The sequence below is a fragment of the Procambarus clarkii genome, chromosome 48, assembly GCF_040958095.1.
Source record: "Procambarus clarkii isolate CNS0578487 chromosome 48, FALCON_Pclarkii_2.0, whole genome shotgun sequence".
Taxonomy (NCBI): domain Eukaryota; kingdom Metazoa; phylum Arthropoda; class Malacostraca; order Decapoda; family Cambaridae; genus Procambarus; species Procambarus clarkii.
This window is the reverse complement of record NC_091197.1, coordinates 21,834,687-21,852,682: the sequence shown is the minus strand read 5'-3', so window position 1 is coordinate 21,852,682 and position 17,996 is coordinate 21,834,687. Positions and strand designations below refer to the sequence as shown.

The 17,996-nt window shown below is 45.1% G+C and overlaps 1 protein-coding gene across 1 annotated transcript in view; it reads right to left on the bottom strand.

The window, feature by feature from the left end:
* The window catches only part of LOC123764810 (DNA-dependent protein kinase catalytic subunit), a 746,996-nt gene that overhangs the window by 217,855 nt on the left and 511,145 nt on the right, over nt 1-17,996 (bottom strand). Inside the window, exon 35 of the mRNA XM_069302649.1 lies at nt 14,502-14,678. Coding sequence (XP_069158750.1) covers nt 14,502-14,678 — 177 coding nt within the window. The remainder of the gene's footprint in view (nt 1-14,501; nt 14,679-17,996) is intronic.

Sequence of the window (17,996 nt, the reverse complement as noted above, 5' to 3'; positions counted from 1 at the left end):
CATCACTTTAATGATCAAAATTGCAGATATTTTACAGCACATGATGTAAACAATGTATTAACACATAATCACAATATCTCTGTAATCAACTTGAACGTTAGATCTCTAGGTAAACACTTCGATGATTTTAGTGCCTTGATGGAAACTATCGACAACAAATTCTCTTTTATTATACTTACTGAAACGTGGTTAAAAGAGGATACTAAACTCTTTAACATGCCTAACTACTCAGCAATTCACAACTGTTGTCAAATTCAAAGAGGTGGTGGTACTGCTCTTTACTACCACCAAGAACTAACATGCTGTCACCAAAACGAGAAGAAAAAGACCACCCAGGCCAATGACCAGGACGGCACCAGAACTCAAGAGCAGGCCAGAGGGGAAACAGCGCCCAGGACAGCAAGCGAAACAGAGCAGAAGGAACCGCGAGACCGAACGCAAGCAGGAGCGGCCCCGCCAGCCCCACCCAATACGAGGTGACAGGACACGATCCCAGACGATGGTCCCGGAACATGCATAGGAGTGGGAATGGATGGGAAGAATTAGGAGCAGCCTCGTACGGGCCAAGAGGCCCTCTGCAGTTCCTCTGTTCCTATGTCCGTATGTTCGTATGCATAAGTGGACACAGGAGGAAGCCTAGCACCCAAAGGAGCCACAGACACGAAAAAGAACCCAATCAATGTCAGAGGGAAAAGGAAGCGGAAAGCACTAGGAAGCTATGTGATGGAGGCAAACTCCACCCACAGGAGCAAACGTAGAGAAGACAGAACCCAGGAGGCTCAGGAAACTACACAACCGTCAACTGACAGGAGAGGCGGGGCCCAAGAGCCAGAGCTCAACCCCCGCAAGCACAACTAGGCAAGCGAACCACCAAAAAGCGAGAACCAGCACACCTGGCTGACATAGGCGCCAGACATGACAATCCCACTTGCAGAGCAGACACACGACCGTGCCACAACACAAGCGAGGCAAGTAACATACCAGGAGCAGCGCGAATGGTGCGCCTGAAAGCCATGCATACTAGAGGCAGTAGGCATGATATGTCCCGTTACCGGAATAAAATGCGGAAGTCTAAGGAGAAACACGTCCAGAGGCACACGCCCCACAGAAGGCTGAGCAGGACAGAGGGGGAGGAGGCGGCGCCACACCGAGCTAACCCACACCTGGAAGCAAAGGAAGAACGAAGCGACGCCCCCAGATATAAATCCATAACACCCTCAGCATCCAGAGGGCTACGTCTGGAGAGAGAAAGCGAGCAAGAAGCCGTAGAAAATGCGAGAAACGACGCGAACACACGAGCATACCGCCCGTAAACAAAACGCACAACCCGGCCCCAGTGCACGAGATACAAAACGCACCACCCGTTCACCGGGTGGTGTGGCTTGTACACCAGGCGGACACACATATCGTACAGACACAATGTACAGACACATCGTACAAACACCAGGAAGGCGTGCGTAATGAAGACGAAGAATGCGGAAACTGGAAGTAGAGACGACGCGAAAACAAAACAAGGCGAAAACAAAGCGAAAGAAAACAGAGGATGGAAGGTAACCAACGAGGCAGACAAAAGACCAGAGGAAAACCACATAAAAAATCAACCGATGTTCCAATAATATTGGAAGGTATGAAGAGACTCGCGAACCAACGAGAACCACGACAAGCACCCTTGATCAAGGGACACGTAGGAACAACGATACGAAGGGAACAGTATTGTGACGGAAGAGCAAAAAAGGGAAGGAAAGGGGCGAAACACACCCCCAGGAACGATGAGAACGACGAACCCCGGAGGAACACGGAACCGAACCCAGGGAGGGGAATACCCGAAAACAACAGGAACACAGAGAGGGGAGGAACAACCCCACTCTGCGGAACTGAGAGAACCTCACCAGGGGTACAAAGACCCAAGTGGGGCAAACGGGGCCGAGGCCCCCCAGGCTACCTCCTCCCCAACCCCGGGAACCTCGACGGCATGACCCGGGGCCGAGCCGCACCCTCAAAGCCCCAGCTAGACTAGGAAATGCCGGGGCAGCCGTGCAAACACTAAGGAAGGGAGCCCACTGGTCAGACCCATACAGACCGGCTGGAGGAACTGACTTGAATGCCTCCGCCGCCACCCCGGAAGTGGCAAACCCCCGAGACCGCCCGGGTCTCAACCCAACCAGACCCCGCCCCAACCCCGAAACCCACCTATGGTTTGCAGCAGGAAGCAAGGGAAGAAGTGTGTAGAACAGAAGGGGAAGGACAAGGAGCGGAAGGAGCCAGAGCCGAAGCGACCCCCACCCTCAAGTCCGGACCCCAACAACCAAAACGGGGCAGCCTCGGGGCATCCGAGGCTGTAAACAACCAAAAGCATTGAAGCAACCTACACCTAGCAAGCAACGCCGCAGCTGTCTGCACCCGATTATCATGACCAGTGGCCTGGGTGAAAGAGAGCACGTACCTACAACACCCGTCGTACGACGCCGGGTCACAAGAAACAATGACCCAACAGGCAGCATGGTGGAGGCACAACTGGTGAGTGTCACCCTGAGACAAGGGGACAGAGCAACCGTCAAACTCGCAGGACGCTAGAGGGACTCCGGGGACACACCTATAGGACCACAGAGCCCCCTTGGGGTTTCCCAGGGTCCCTAAGCCGTTGGTACATGTTAAGGGAACCCCAGGCAGGGTACCGCGAACTGGCGCCCAAGTCTACCAAACAAACTGCTAAAAGCTGAACCCCCGGGACATGTCCACTCATGGGGGCCAAGCGGGGAGTACCACCAACAGAAGAAATTGAAAGAAAAACACTAAGAACAGTAATGGGGGACCATAAAGGCAGACCCCCCACCAGGCAAAAATAAAAGAAAAACCCCGCAAGAAGACAACGTCCACAGACGGAACAGAGCCGGCTGCTGTCATTGGTGAAAACTAGCTGTGCGGTACCCCGCGCCCCTACCAGTGACGAAAACTACCGCCTACCCAGAGACAAACCAGGGCAACAGAACCTCAGCCGACTCCAAGGGCGGCCCAGTACCGAGCAGTAAAGGACACAGCGGAGGTAGAACCCAAGGTGACTTGTGGAAGGTGGCCCCAAGCCCCAAGGGCAGTACTTACATGGCACCTAATGAAGATAGCCCTAGGTGCATGCAGCCCGAGTACCGTGGAATCTTCCTCCTGGCCCACACCCCACCGGTAGAGAGAGTACACACCACATGGCACAGAACTGAAACAAAAACCGGAGCCAGAGGCACTCGACTGGCCAGTAATTCCATCAGCCAAGAACTGCCAGTTGGATCACCGGCGTTGAGGGTCTGGGGCACATGACGCCGTCATGCTAGTTTTGTAATTTTGTTTGGGGAGTTTTGTCCACTCGGTCGGCTTTTGGTAGCAATATTTTCACCAGAATAGGGGTTTGTTTTGGGGTGCCTACCTTTCTGGGTGCCTATCCCAGTCGATGGCAGACATAGAATGCTCCCAACCACAAGGGGGTTTCTATTGGCCATTGCGCCTTGTGCCTCTCTGAGGGGGCAAGGTTCTGGCTCATGGTCTCTGGTAGGCAAGAACTCCAGCAATATGACTGATGCCAGAAAGTCATACATATCCATTCAGCCTGGATAGCTCCGGGGAGTCGACGGGGCTCCCCCCAGAAAAGCAGTACGAGGATATGTTTAGCACTCCAATAAACAACATGAAAGTGGAAGATCCAGACAATTTCTTTATGCAGGATATCCAAACCCCTGTAAATATAACTGATCAACACGAGCATACTAGACTTTGAAAGAGAAATTGAAAACATGCCCATGCACTTGGCCCCGGGTCCAGATTCATGGAATTCAATATTTATAAAGAAATGCAAAGTGCCGGTAGCACAGGCACTCAGTATAGTGTGAAGAAAGAACTTGGACATGGGGGAGATACCAGATGCACTTAAAGTAGCAGACATAGCCCCTCTACACAAGGGACAGAGCAAAGCATTGGCAAAGAATTATAGACCAGTTGCACTAATGTCGCACATAATAAAACTATTCGAGTGAGTGATTAGGCCAACATACATTTCGAGCGGGAAGATCATGCCTCCCACAGCTACTTGATCACTACGACAATGTCACTGAGGCATTAGAAGAAAAACAGAATGCTGATGTGATATACACGGACTTTGCTAAGACTTTCGATAAATGTGACCATGGAGTGATAGCACACAAAATGAAGTCAATGGGAATAACCAGTAAAGTAGGATGCTGGATACTCAGTTTTCTGTCAAACAGGACTCAGTGAGTAACAGTCAACCATATAAAATAGAGTCCAAGCACAGTTAAAATTTCTGTATCTCAGGGTACAGTCCTTGCACCGCTGCTTTTCCTTAATTCTCATATCAGATATAGATAGAAATACAAGTAACAGCTTCGTATCATCCTTTGCAGATGACACAAAAATCAGTATGAAAATTACCTCGGCTGAAGACATTGAAAAACTTCAAGCTGATATTAATAATGTTTTTGACTGGGCAACAGAAAATAACATGATATTTAACAGTGATAAATTCCAGGTACTCGGGTATGGTAAAAATGAGGACCTTAAACATAATACAGGGTACAAAACAATCAAATGTGCCCATAGTAGGAAAACAGCATGTAAAGGATTTGGGAATAATGATGTCTGATGACCTAACATTTAGGGAGCATAACCAGCAAATATTGCATCAGCCAGAAAAATGATCGGATGGATTATGAGAACTTTCAAATCCAAGGATCCCATCACAATGGTTGTACTCTTCAAGTCACTTGTGTTGTCCTGTCTTGAGTACTGCTCAGTACTCACTTCCCCCTTCAGAGCAGGAGAGATTGCTGAAATAGAGGGAATACAGAGAACATATACGGCACGAATAGACGCGATAAAGCACCTAAATTATTGTGATTGTCTCAAATCCCTCCAAATGTACTGACTAGAAAGAAGACGAGAGAGATATGAAATAATATACACATGGAAGTTATTGGAGGGCAAAGTACCAAATCTACACAGTAAAATAACAACGTACTGGAGTGAACAATATGGAAGAAAATACAGAATAGAACAAGTGTCATAGGCACAATCAGAGAACACTGTATAAACATCAGAGGTCCATAGTTCTTCAACACCCTCCCAGCGAGCATACTGAGTACTGAGCAGTACTCAAGACGGGACAACACAAGTGCCTTGAAGAGTACAACCATTGTGATGGGATCCCTGGATTTGAAAGTTCTCGTAATCCATCCTATCATTTTTCTGGCTGTTGCAATATTTGCTTGGTTATGCTCCTTAAACGTTAGGTCGTCAGACATTATTATTCCCAAATCCTTTACATGCTGTTTTCCTACTATGGGTACATTTGATTGTGTTTTGTACTCTGTATTATGTTTAAGGTCCTCATTTTTACCGTACGTGAGTACCTGGAATTTATCACTGTTAAACATCATGTTATTTTCTGATGCCCAGTCGAAAACTTTATTAATATCAGCTTGAAGTTTTTCAATGTCTTCAGCCGAGGTAATTTTCATACCGATTTTTGTGTCATCTGCAAAGGATGGTACGAAGCTGTGACTTGTATTTTTGTCTATACAGTGGAACCTCTATTAACGAGTTTAATCCGTTCTGGCACCGAGCTCGTTACCTGGAAAACTCGTCTTTGGAAACAAATTTCCCCATTTAAAATAAAGGAAATAAATTTAATCCGTTCCACTCCCAAAAACATCCATACTTGTATGTCTTTTTTTTATGTAAATATAATACTGCACATGTAAATATAAATGTTTTGTTGTAGTGTTTTAATATTTACTTTACCTTATGAGGAGTAGTTGCTGGCTTGAGGGAGACGATGGAGAGGTGGGAAGAAGGAGAGGGGTTATGGTGTGGAAGGAGAATCCACCTCTGAGTCAGGCGGACTCTCTCTTCTTGGGAATTTCACCCAAATTTCATTTCAAATGTCACACAAGGATGCGTTAGACCAGCACCAAATAAAAAACTACGTTGATTACACTCGTTGTGTCAACAATGTAATAGTCTTACCACGAAGGTACAATACAATGCCGTTTTCTCAAATAGGCAATGTGGTTATTAAAGAAAACGGAAATTTCATGGCAAACATGTATACAATCCCCAAGTCGGTAGGATAAGAATTGGATTTTATAGAAATATTTGCTCAAATGACGCTTGAGCGCGGTGTTTGGGTGCATTCAAGAGAAAAAAAGTGTGTTACGTTCAAGCGACATATACCTGCGAAAGTGATAACACTTTATGAAAGTGTTATCACAAAGTGATAAATTAATTAAACATTTTCACACACCGGGTTGTCACTGCTTTATCAGAGCAGCTTTTCCAAGAATGCGTTCACCTTTTCAAACATTCCAAACACTTTCCTGATCTCAGTGGAAGAGGCAGCATCCTCCCTTACCTCCTCATTCCCTTACTAATGGTGTAAATTGTTGATGAGGACCTGCCATACTTCCTTGTGAGATCAATCACACAGACACCACACTCATGCTTTGATATAATTTCCTTCTTTAAATCCACAGTAATTGAGTCTTTCTTCCTCTTGACAACACTATCTTTAGCAAGCAGCTTCTTTGGAGACATTGTGTGTTACAAATTGTAGTCGCAAAACCACTAAAAACCCAAAGAAAAGCTCAAATAAATCCAGAGGGATGCTTGTCGTGAGAGATACAACAACAACACTGGCGTCGGAGGCGTCCGAGAATTTGCGAGAACCCGCGAGACGCTAGGAAGCGCCATGTGGTTTCACTCGTTAATAGAGGCGAGCTCGTCAATAGAGACAAATTTGCTGCGAGTGGCTTGCTCGTTACTGGAAAAACTCGTTAATAGAGCCACTCGTTAATAGAGGTTCCACTTCTGATATGAGAATAAGGAAAAGCAGCAGTGCAAGGACTGTACCCTGAGGTCCAGAGCTTTTAACTGCACTTGGACTAGATTTTATATGGTTGACCGTTACTCGCTGAGTCCTGTTTGACAGAAAACTGAGTATCCAGCGTCCTACTTTACCGGTTATTCCCATTGACTTTATTTTGTGTGCTATCACGCCATGGTCACATTTATCGAAAGCCTTTGCGAAGTCCGTGTATATCACATCAGCATTCTGATTGTCTTCTAATACCTCAGTGACTTTGTCGTAGTGCTCAAGTAGCTGTGAGAGGCACGATCTTCCCGCTTGAAACCCATGTTGGCCTGGGTTGTGAAGGTCATTGGTCTCCATGAAATTGGTGACCTGACTCCTAATCACTCTCTCAAATACTTTTATGATGTGCGATGTTAGTGCAACTGGTCTATAATTCTTTGCCAATGCTTTGCTCCCTCCCTTGTGTAGAGGGGCTATGTCTGCTACTTTAAGTGCATCTGGTATCTCCCTCGTGTCCAAGCTCTTCCTCCACACTATACTGAGTGCCTGTGCTACCGGCACTTTGCATTTCTTTATAAATATTGAATTCCATGAGTCTGGACCTGGGGCCGAGTGCATGGGCATGTTTTCAATTTCTCTTTCAAAATTTAGTGCGCTCGTGTTTATATCAGTTATATTTACAGGGGTTTGAATATCCCGCATAAAGAAATTGTCTGAATCTTCCACCTTCATGTTGTTTATTGGAGTGCTAAACATGTCCTCATACTGCTTTTTTAGGATTTCACTAATTTCTTTGTTGTCCTCCGTGTATGAACCTTCACTTGTACGAATAGGTCTAATACTGGCAGTGGTTTTTGGTTTTGATTTCGCATATGAGAAGAAATATTTTGGATTTTTCTTTATTTCCTGAATTGCTTTCTGTTCTAACTGCCTTTCTTCAGTTTCATATGAGTGTTTCAGTTTCCGCTCGATTTCTTCAATCTCCCTATTTAAATTATTCCTTCTTTGACGGGAAATTCGTGTCTGCATAAGCAGTTCCGTTATTTTTTCCTGCGTTTATGGTGTCGTCTGAGTTCTCTTTCTACGTTAGATCTCTTTCTGGCTTTCCTCAAAGGAACATGTTTCAGACAGACTTGATACGCTTCTGAAGTCAGTTTTTCTATTCCTTCTGTAGGACTTGTATTACTTAGAACAGTTCCCCATGGAATGTTTGTAAGTTCCCTGTTTATTATCTCCCAGTCTATCCTTTTATTATTAAAATTGAATTTACTGAATAGCCCCTCTCGCTTTATCAACGTTTTAGGTCTATTCTGAGTATTGATGGTCGTTTGCACTTCAATGAACTTGTGATCTGAGTATGTGGTATCTGATATCGTAATGTCTCTGATAATGTCTTCATTGTTCGTAAAGACCAGATCTAGAAAATTTTCATTTTTCGTTGGCTCCGATATCTGCTGATTGAGTGAAAATTTGTCACAGAATCTAAGTAGTTCTCTAATCTGTGGTTGGTTAGGTCCTGATAGATTTCCTGGTATAATATTATTGTTTGCTGTTCTCCACCTGAGACTAGGCAAGTTGAAGTCACCTAGGAAGATAATATCAGGTATCGGGTTCTCCAAATTATCAAGGCTATTCTCTATTTTGCTTATCTGTTCTGTGAATTCCTCAGCCGTTGCATCTGGTGGTTTGTATATTAGAATAATCACTAAATTTATTTTCTCTATTTTCAATCCTAGTACCTCTACCACCTCATTTGTAACGTTTAGGAGCTCCGAGCATACAAGGTCTTCCCTAATATACAGACCCACTCCTCCATGTGACCTAATTTTCCTATCACACCTGTATAGGTTATATCCTGGAATCCAGATCTCACTGTCCAACAATTCCCCTGCATGGGTTTCTGTGAAAGCTCCAAATACTGCATTTGACTCCGTGAGGAGGCCATTTATGAACTGTACTTTGTTGTTTGTTCTTGTTTTCAGTCCTTGTATGTTGGCAAAGATGAATGAGGTTACTCTATTAGTGATAGTTTGAATGGGAGACTTTTTCGGCAAGCCCATTATTCGTGGACATAATGAGTTTGTTCTGACCAGTACTGATTGCTGTAGGGCAGTTGTCTGTCGTAGTTGTAGTTTCCTTTCGGTGGGTAATTGTATCTGTAATTCTGGAATGCAAGTGGATCTGGCATCCAATTCCATACATTCTCCATGCTGCTCCTTTTGAATTCTCTGCCAGTCTGGTATAAAAAATTTATAGAGTTTCCTCCAAATTCATTATCGTGCTTGCCACTCTTTATGTAGCGTTCCGTGCCTTTCACGTGAAAGTGTGGCCAGCTGAGGTCATAGCATTTTCTGTCCTCCAGTGAGGTTTGGCACATGTCAGGATGGAAAAACCTACATATTGATCCAAATCGACACTCACCTTTCCTAAGCATAATTAAACATTTTTTGGGATGTTGGTAACTGCATTCTAATCCTTTCTTATTACCAGCATATCTATGTCTGCATATGCCCTTTGCATAAAATTTGCATAAGTCTGTCCTTCTGTTCTGAATTGCTCTATCGGGAACCGTTGTAGTGTCTGTACCTATCGAGCTGTCAGTGCTGTCTGGTACACTTTCTAGTTTACTGTCATCTACATCCTGGCCTACTGAGTCAGAGTTTACAACTTCCTGAGTTTCAGCCTCAGTTTCATCCCTGACTATAGCCTCCGCCCCTTGTATATTAGAATTGTTGTTGTTCCTTTCCCACTCCTTCTGGATGGCTGGTAGGCTTCCAATGAATGATGTTTTCCGATCATGCGTCATGTTATCTAGAAGGTTTTTTAGGATATTCCAAGCTGGCAGGTCATTTTTACACACCCAGAACAAGTGACCAGCTCTCAGTGCCATAGTGTTACTCACTCCTGTACAAGCCGAATGGAATCTAGTCTTACAGATATAACATTCAATTCCCGTTACCTTCGTCTTTAACCCTTACACTGCTCAGGGGTCATATGGACATTTACACCCCTGTGCGCAAGAAAAAAAAAAAATTCAAAATTTTTTTTTCGTCTTCTAAACATGTTAATTTGAGTCTCCTGAGCACGGGAAAAATAATAAAAAAATTCTATTATACATACCAATGACACAATTGAGCCGAGAAGTTGGCCGATGACGTCACAGAACGTGAGCGCTCAAGGGTGCTGCGTCAGCCAGCTGTCACTCACGGCCGCTCACGCGGCCCGAGTTGCCGCGAATTTATTTTCGCGGAATTATTTACAGTATTCTTGGGTCATTTTACAAATTTTTTTCGCTAGTATTGTTCCAATTATTAGCAATAGACGTTGTATTATAATAAAAATGGTATAAACTCACTAGGCGCTCACATATTAGTGTCACAAGTATGCCCACCAAAATGGTATAATTTACAGGAAATATTCAATGTATTTGGGTTTTTTTCAATATAAACACAAAAATAAACTTGATATGTACATTTATTTACCAAAGAATTACACATTTAGTACTCCAGGAGACTGTGATACAGTACTGTGTAAAACAGTCGATATGGCGCAGAGGGACGGCACACGCTTCGCACCATGTCAACACCAATTTACGTTTCTGTGGCCTCAATTTGGTACTGGAACACACAACACACCGACGCTGGCCTGCTGCACGAGCTCCAGTTGGTGGCAATTTCTTGATTTGATGTGTCAGAAAGGCCTCCCTGTAAGCGAGCCTGGGTGCAGGAGCATGGTTCAGTATTGGGTCTCGAATGGGTCTTTGTATGCTAGGTGTGTCCTTGCCAAATTTACCTAGCAACTGTTTCACAACTTGAAAACTGAACGAACGGAAATATGGTTTTCTACCTGTCTTCACAAGAAACATATTGTAACTGTTCAGCATTGTTACGTCAATAAGGTGAAAAATCATTTTCTTTGTCCACTTCACTGTTTTACGTACACACTCTACAGCACCCACCATCATGTCACATTTATCAACTAAACGCATGTTGATGTTGTAGTCCATCACACAATCTGGCTTATATATTATTTGCTTTGTTGTTCTGTTCACCTTGCCACTGTCTACCATTGTACCAGGGTGAATGGTGGTCAACATGTTCACTTCACGTCTGTCTTTCCACCGCACTGAAAGCATTGCACCACTTTTTCTTACCTCGCAATCCCCAACTTGCATAGCAGTATCAAACACAGGCATTTCCTTTCGTTTTGGCTTTACTGTTCCACACACTCCAGTCTTATTATCAAGCAAGAATTTCGTTAGCAAGGGACTGGTATAATAGTTATCTGTGTACAATATGTGGCCCTTGTTCAGATACGGTGCAAGCAGTGACTTCACCACACTAGAGAGCACACCACAATAGAGAGAGGGGGAGTGAAGAATAAGGAAAGGGGGAACAAGTTCCTGAAGATTGCATACACCAACATAGATGGAGCGAGATCGAAGATACTGGAGTTAAGTGATGTAATACAGCTGCAGACACCAGACATTGTTGCACTCACGGAGACAAAACTTGAAGATGTAATTTTAAATGAGGTCATATTCCCAAGGGGCTACTCAATTTGGAGACGGGACAGAAAAATTAGGAAAGGCGGTGGCGTTGCTGTGCTGGTAAAAGAACACCTAAAGGTGAAGGAAATAATGACTGCCAATCCACAAGAAGTTGACAAAATAGCACTAGAGATCTGCTATGAGGATGATAAACTAATGATGATAAATGCATATAGTCCACCGCCAAGCAGCACATGGTCAAAGGAGGAGCTAGATAGTAAACGTGAAGGTCTTATAACAATAATGAGAGAGATTATAGCGAGAGCGGATAACGATAGATCACGACTGTTGATAGTCGGTGACTTCAACTTGAAATCCATAGACTGGGAAGCATATGAAGCTAAAACAGAAGATTTTTGGACCTGTAAATTTGTAGACCTCATCCTGGAAACATTCTTGTATCAACATGTTAAACAAGCTACGAGGATGAGGGAAGGGGACGTTCCCTCCATGCTAGATTTGATATTTACCAGGAAGGAGGAAGAGATATTTGACATTCAGTACCTTCCTCCCTTGGGTAAAAGTGACCATGTCTTTTTGGGAATAAAGTATGCAATGCGTTATAAGCTGGAAGAAAATAAGGAGGTTGAAGCAGTTGAAAAACCAGACTTCAGGAGAGGACATTATGGTGACCTTAGAAATTTTTTTAGTGAGTATAATTGGACAGACTTGATGCTAGGCAAGGAAGTGAATGAGATGTATGGCAAGTTTTGTGAAATATATGATAAAGGCACAAAAAAATTTATACCAAAACAGAGATGCAGAACTAGGAAACAGGATTGGTTCAATAGAAAATGCGAGAGGGCTAGAGACCGAAAGACACAAAAATGGAATCAATACAGGAAGAGGCCGAACCCCCAAACATACCAGCGATACAAAGATGCGAGAAACAACTACACGGCAGTGAGGAGAGAGGCAGAAAGAAATTTTGAAAAAGGGATTGCGGACAAATGTAAAACAGAACCAGGTCTATTCTATAAATTCATAAACAACAAATTGCAGGTAAAGGATAATATTCAGAGGTTGAAATAGGGAAATAGATTCACGGAAGATGAAAAGGAAATGTGTGAAACACTAAACGAAAAGTTCCAAAGTGTGTTTGTACAAAATGAAATCTTTAGGGAACCAGATACAATAAGAATTCCAGAGAACAACATAGAACACATAGAGGTGTCTAGAGACGAAGTGGAAAAAATGCTCAAGGAGCTCGGTAAGAACAAAGCAGCTGGCCCAGATGGCGTTTCACCATGGGTTCTGAGAGAAGTGTGCATCTGAGCTCAGCATTCCACTTCACCTGATCTTTCAGGCATCCCTGTGTACAGGAATCGTAGCAGACGGGTGGAAACAGGCTAACATAGTTCCAATCTACAAAAGTGGCAGCAGGGAAGACCCCCTCAATTATAGACCTGTATCATTGACAAGTGTAATAGTGAAAGTATTGGAAAAACTAATCAAAACTAAATGGGTAGAACACCTAGAGAGAAATGATATAATATCAGACAGACAGTATGGTTTTCGATCTGGAAGATCCTGTGTATCGAATTTACTAAGTTTCTATGATCGAGCCACAGAGATATTACAGGAAAGAGATGGTTAGGGTTGACTGCATCTATCTGGACCTAAAAAAGGCTTTCGACAGAGTTCCACATAAGAGGTTGTTCTGGAAACTGGAAAATATTGGAGGGGTGACAGGTAAGCTTCTATCATGGATGAAAAATTTTCTGATAGAAAAATGAGGGCAGTAATCAGAGGCAATGTATCAGAATGGAGAAATGTCACAAGTGGAGTACCACAGGGTTCAGTTCTTGCACCAGTGATGTTTATTGTGTACATAAATGATCTACCAGTTGGTATACAGAATTATATGAACATGTTTGCTGATGATGCTAAGATAATAGGAAGGATAAGAAATTTAGATGACTGTCATGCCCTTCAAGAAGACCTGGACAAAATAAGTATATGGAGCACCACTTGGCAAATGGAATTTAATGTTAATAAATGTCATGTTATGGAATGTGGAATAGGAGAACATAGACCCCACACAACCTATATATTATGTGAGAAATCTTTAAAGAATTCTGATAAAGAAAGAGATCTAGGAGTTCATCAACGTTCCTGGTCCTAGTCGTCCATGTGTGGCTTTGGGTTGCAGGTTGCAGCCATTTGTCTAGCCTCCCAGATACATCCCTAATTCCTTCTATTTGGTGATATAGCTCCAGGGAGACGTAGGGGTCCCTCCACAAAAAACCAGCGTTGAATGTAATGAAATGCCATTTTCTAAGTGAGCCCTGGAGGCTCTCTGGCAACCTTCCCTCCCTCTGGTCGACAGCTCCATTTCACTTTTGATGCTCAGCCTTTGAATTGGATGGCTTGGGTAGCTGGCACGGATGATCCGGGGCTTCCCTCTTCCCCCTCCCGGGGAAGGTAAGAGAAGGTGGATCAGAACCTAGGGGCAGATACCCACCAGGCAAAAATAAACATAAAACTCCACTAAAGCACGTCCCCAGAAGGAAAAGAACCAGTCACTGTGAAAAATTGGAGACAAGCTGCACAGTACCTTGCTCTTTCATTCTTACGATTCACTGGTGCTGTCACCAGGAGTAGGTCCAGGGTTAGTGCGTAAAGGATACAAAATTTCTGAATGATGCTTGGTTATCCCTGAGGTTCCAAAGATGATTCTGATGGGTTGTTTTGTTGTTTGACACACTGTTTGGTGTCATTGCAAGCAGTTTCTCATGGTGGTAGATTGAGTACTATTTTTCAAGGTGCACCGTGACCCGAGACTATGGGACAAGCCTACCATGCTGTGCTCAGAAAAGTACAGCGATATATTTTTGTTTTGTGAATTATGCCTAAATTTATTAATATTAAATTCATCCAAGAACAGAATATAAGAGCAAGAATAACTCAATAAACAATTTAAATATAGCAGCTATCTCATACCGTTGTTAAAACCAAGCATAATGATATGAATTTAAGGGAAATACTATGAACAAATCTCAAGTTAGTTTTGGTCTAATAGGTGGGAATAGAAGTATAGTTAGACAAAATGCTAAATCATTAATAAATAAACTACAGTACCTTGTTCTTTCATTCTTAGAGTCCATGCTGTATGGTGCTACTCCATTGACGAGCATAATTCCCAAGAGTTGTAAACCTGCCTCCACCTCACGCTTGGCTCCATCCTTCACCTCCAAGAGAGAATAAATGACTGAATATGGGACTGTCAGCAGCTTCTTCCAACATTCCACCACTGACCTGCAAATTTAACACAAGTTATATGCTTGAATGATATTTCTTTACAGAATTAATTTTGCTTAGATTACTTTGAAATATTTATGTTTAACCCTTAAGCTGCTAAGGGGTTCTGACGACATATACACCCCCGTGAGCAAGAAAAAAAAATTCTAAACTTTTTTTCGTCTTCTAAACATGGTAATTTGTGTACCCTGAGCACAGGAAAAATAATAAAAATTCTATTTTACTTACCAATGATGTAATTGAGCTGACAAGTTGGCCGATGACGTCACAGAGCATGAGTGCTCAAGGGTGATGCATCAGGGAGCCTTCACTTACGGCGGCTCAGAAGGCCTGAATTGCCGCAAATTTATTTTCGCTGCATTATTTACAGTATCTATGGCACATTTTACAATCATTTTTTTTTTGCTAGTATTGTTCCAATTATTATCACTAGATGTTGTACAGAGCACCACTTGGTTTCCGAACTTTAGTTATCCGAAACTTCCAGCTTCCCGATTGGGGTTGGGGAGTCATGCTACCCGAACAAAGTTCGGGTAGGAAGGGGTCCGCCAAGCGTCACGCCGGCTTGTGGTGGTGGGTGGGAGATGGTCCAGTTTGCCCACTGTGACTTCACAGATTCACGGCCTATTATTCCTAGTATTTTGAATTGCCATAAGGCTGGAATGTTCATTCTGTGCTTTTGTTTTACATATCTGCACAATCAAGAAACATCTGTGCACCATGTTGGCTCCAAATGCACGCATTGCGTCAGTGATGGCTGACCGGTGGGTGGATGAGGGAGCTTATGTTGGAGGCAGTATGAGAGAGGGGAGGAGAATCAGTGAGAGAGGGGGAGAATTAGTCAGAAAGGGAGGGAGAGAGAGATGCTAGGAGGGAGGGGGAGGGAGGGAGAGATGCTAAGAGGGAGGGGGAGGTAGGGAGAGATGCTAGGAGGTAGGCAGGAAGGGACGGAAGTAGTGAGAATTAGGGAGGGAAAGGCAGGCAGGCAGGCGCAGGCAGGCGCAGGCAGGCAGGCAGGCAGGCAGGCAGGCAGGCAGGCAGGCTAGCTTGCAGGCAGGCTAGCTTGCAGGCAGGCTGGCAGGCAGGGAGTGAGTGGTAGTCACGCGGTTGAACCGTGTGACCTTTAAAAGAGAGTATGGGATGTAGGGGGGCGGGTGGTGGGGAAGAGACCGGCTCATTCCCGAAGATAAGCCTAACACACACTATCCATTAGCATGATGGCAGGCAGGCAGGCTTGCAGGCTGGGAAGGAGGCAGGCAGGCTTGCAGGCTGGGAAGGAGGCAGGCAGGCTTGCAGGCTGGGAAGGAGGCAGGCAGGCTTGCAGGCTGGGAAGGAGGCAGGCAGGCTTGCAGGCTGGGAAGGAGGCAGGCAGGCTTGCAGGCTGGGAAGGAGGCAGGCAGGCTTGCAGGCTGGGAAGGAGGCAGGCAGGCTTGCAGGCTGGGAAGGAGGCAGGCAGTCTTGCAGGCTGGGAAGGAGGCAGGCAGGCTTGCAGGCTGGGAAGGAGGCAGGCAGGCTTGCAGGCTGGGAAGGAGGCAGGCAGGCTTGCAGGCTGGGAAGGAGGCAGGCAGGCAGGAAGCGATATATGGGTGTTGAAGTGAACCGTGAACCACGTGACCTTTGAGAGTGTGTGTATGTGTATGGGTTTGGGGTGGGGGGAGAGGGGGAGGTGTGGCTGTGGTGGGGGAGGGACCGGCTGACTCCGTAAGCCTAGCCACACTCCACAGACCTGTGACCCAGATTTGTTTCTTAAATGTACAGTACATCATCATATATTTTAGGCAGGATGTGCCTGCAGGCTGGCAGGATGTGCCTGCAGGCTGGCAGGATGTGCCTGCAGGCTGGCAGGATGTGCCTGCAGGCTGGCAGGATGTGCCTGCAGGCTGGCAGGATGTGCCTGCAGGCTGGCAGGATGTGCCTGCAGGCTGGCAGGATGTGCCTGCAGGCAAGCTGGCAGGCATGCTGGCAGGATGTTCCTGTAGGCTGGCAGGCAATCTGGCAGGCAGGCTGGCAGGATGTGCCTGCAGGCTGGCAGGATGTTCCTGCAGGTTGGCAGGCAAGCTGGCAGGATGTTCCTGCAGGCTGGCAGGCAGGCTGGCAGGATGTTCCTGCAGGCTGGCAGGCAAGCTGGCAGGCAGGCTGGCAGGAACGTTCCTGCAGGCTGGCAGGATGTTCCTGCAGGCTGGCAGGATGTTTCTGCAGGCTGGCAGGATGTTCCTGCAGGCTGGCAGGATGTTCCTGCAGGCTGGCAGGATGTTTCTGCAGGCTGGCAGGATGTTCCTGCAGGCTGGCAGGATGTTTCTGCAGGCTGGCAGGATGTTCCTGCAGGCTGGCAGGATGTTCCTGCAGGCTGGCAGGATGTTCCTGCAGGCTGGCAGGATGTTCCTGCAGGCTGGCAGGATGTTTCTGCAGGCTGGCAGGATGTTCCTGCAGGCTGGCAGGATGTTCCTGCAGGCTGGCAGGATGTTTCTGCAGGCTGGCAGGATGTTCCTGCAGGCTGGCAGGATGTTCCTGCAGGCTGGCAGGATGTTTCTGCAGGCTGGCAGGATGTTCCTGCAGGCTGGCAGGATGTTTCTGCAGGCTGGCAGGATGTTTCTGCAGGCTGGCAGGATGTTCCTGCAGGCTGGCAGGATGTTTCTGCAGGCTGGCAGGATGTGCCTGCAGGCTGGCAGGAAACATCCAGAGGATGTTTGCCAGACGTCTTAATAATCAGTTAGGAACAATTAAGGACTTTTATAAAGTGGATCAGGACTTCACTTATTGGTGAGTACAAACAAAACACGGTCGCATTTACGCTATGAACCTGTCGATTTTCCCCCCTAGAGTTTTTTTTTTGTAATTTTTCAGGAAAAATTTCTTTTTACATTTCTAGTTTATTTTTTCCCCTCTATTTCTCGTATACGAACTTACATGCTAACCGACGGGTCTCGTCCCCAAGGGGTTCGGAAACCAAGTGGTGCTCTGTATTATAATAAAACTGGTATAAACTCACTACGTGCTCACATATTAGTGTCACAAGTATGCCCACAAAAATGGTATAGTTTACAGGAAATATACAATGTATTTGTTTTTTTTTTCAATATAAACACTAAAATTAACTTGATATGTACATTTATTTACAAAAGTATTACACATTTAGTAGTTCTGGAGACTGTGATAATGTGCGAAACAGTCGATATGGCAGAGGGACTGCACACGCTCCGCACCATGTTAACACCAATTTACGTTTCTGTGGCCTCATTTAGGTGCTGGAACACACAACACACCGACACTGGCCTGCTGCACGCGCTCCAGTTGGTGGTAATTTCTTGATTAGGT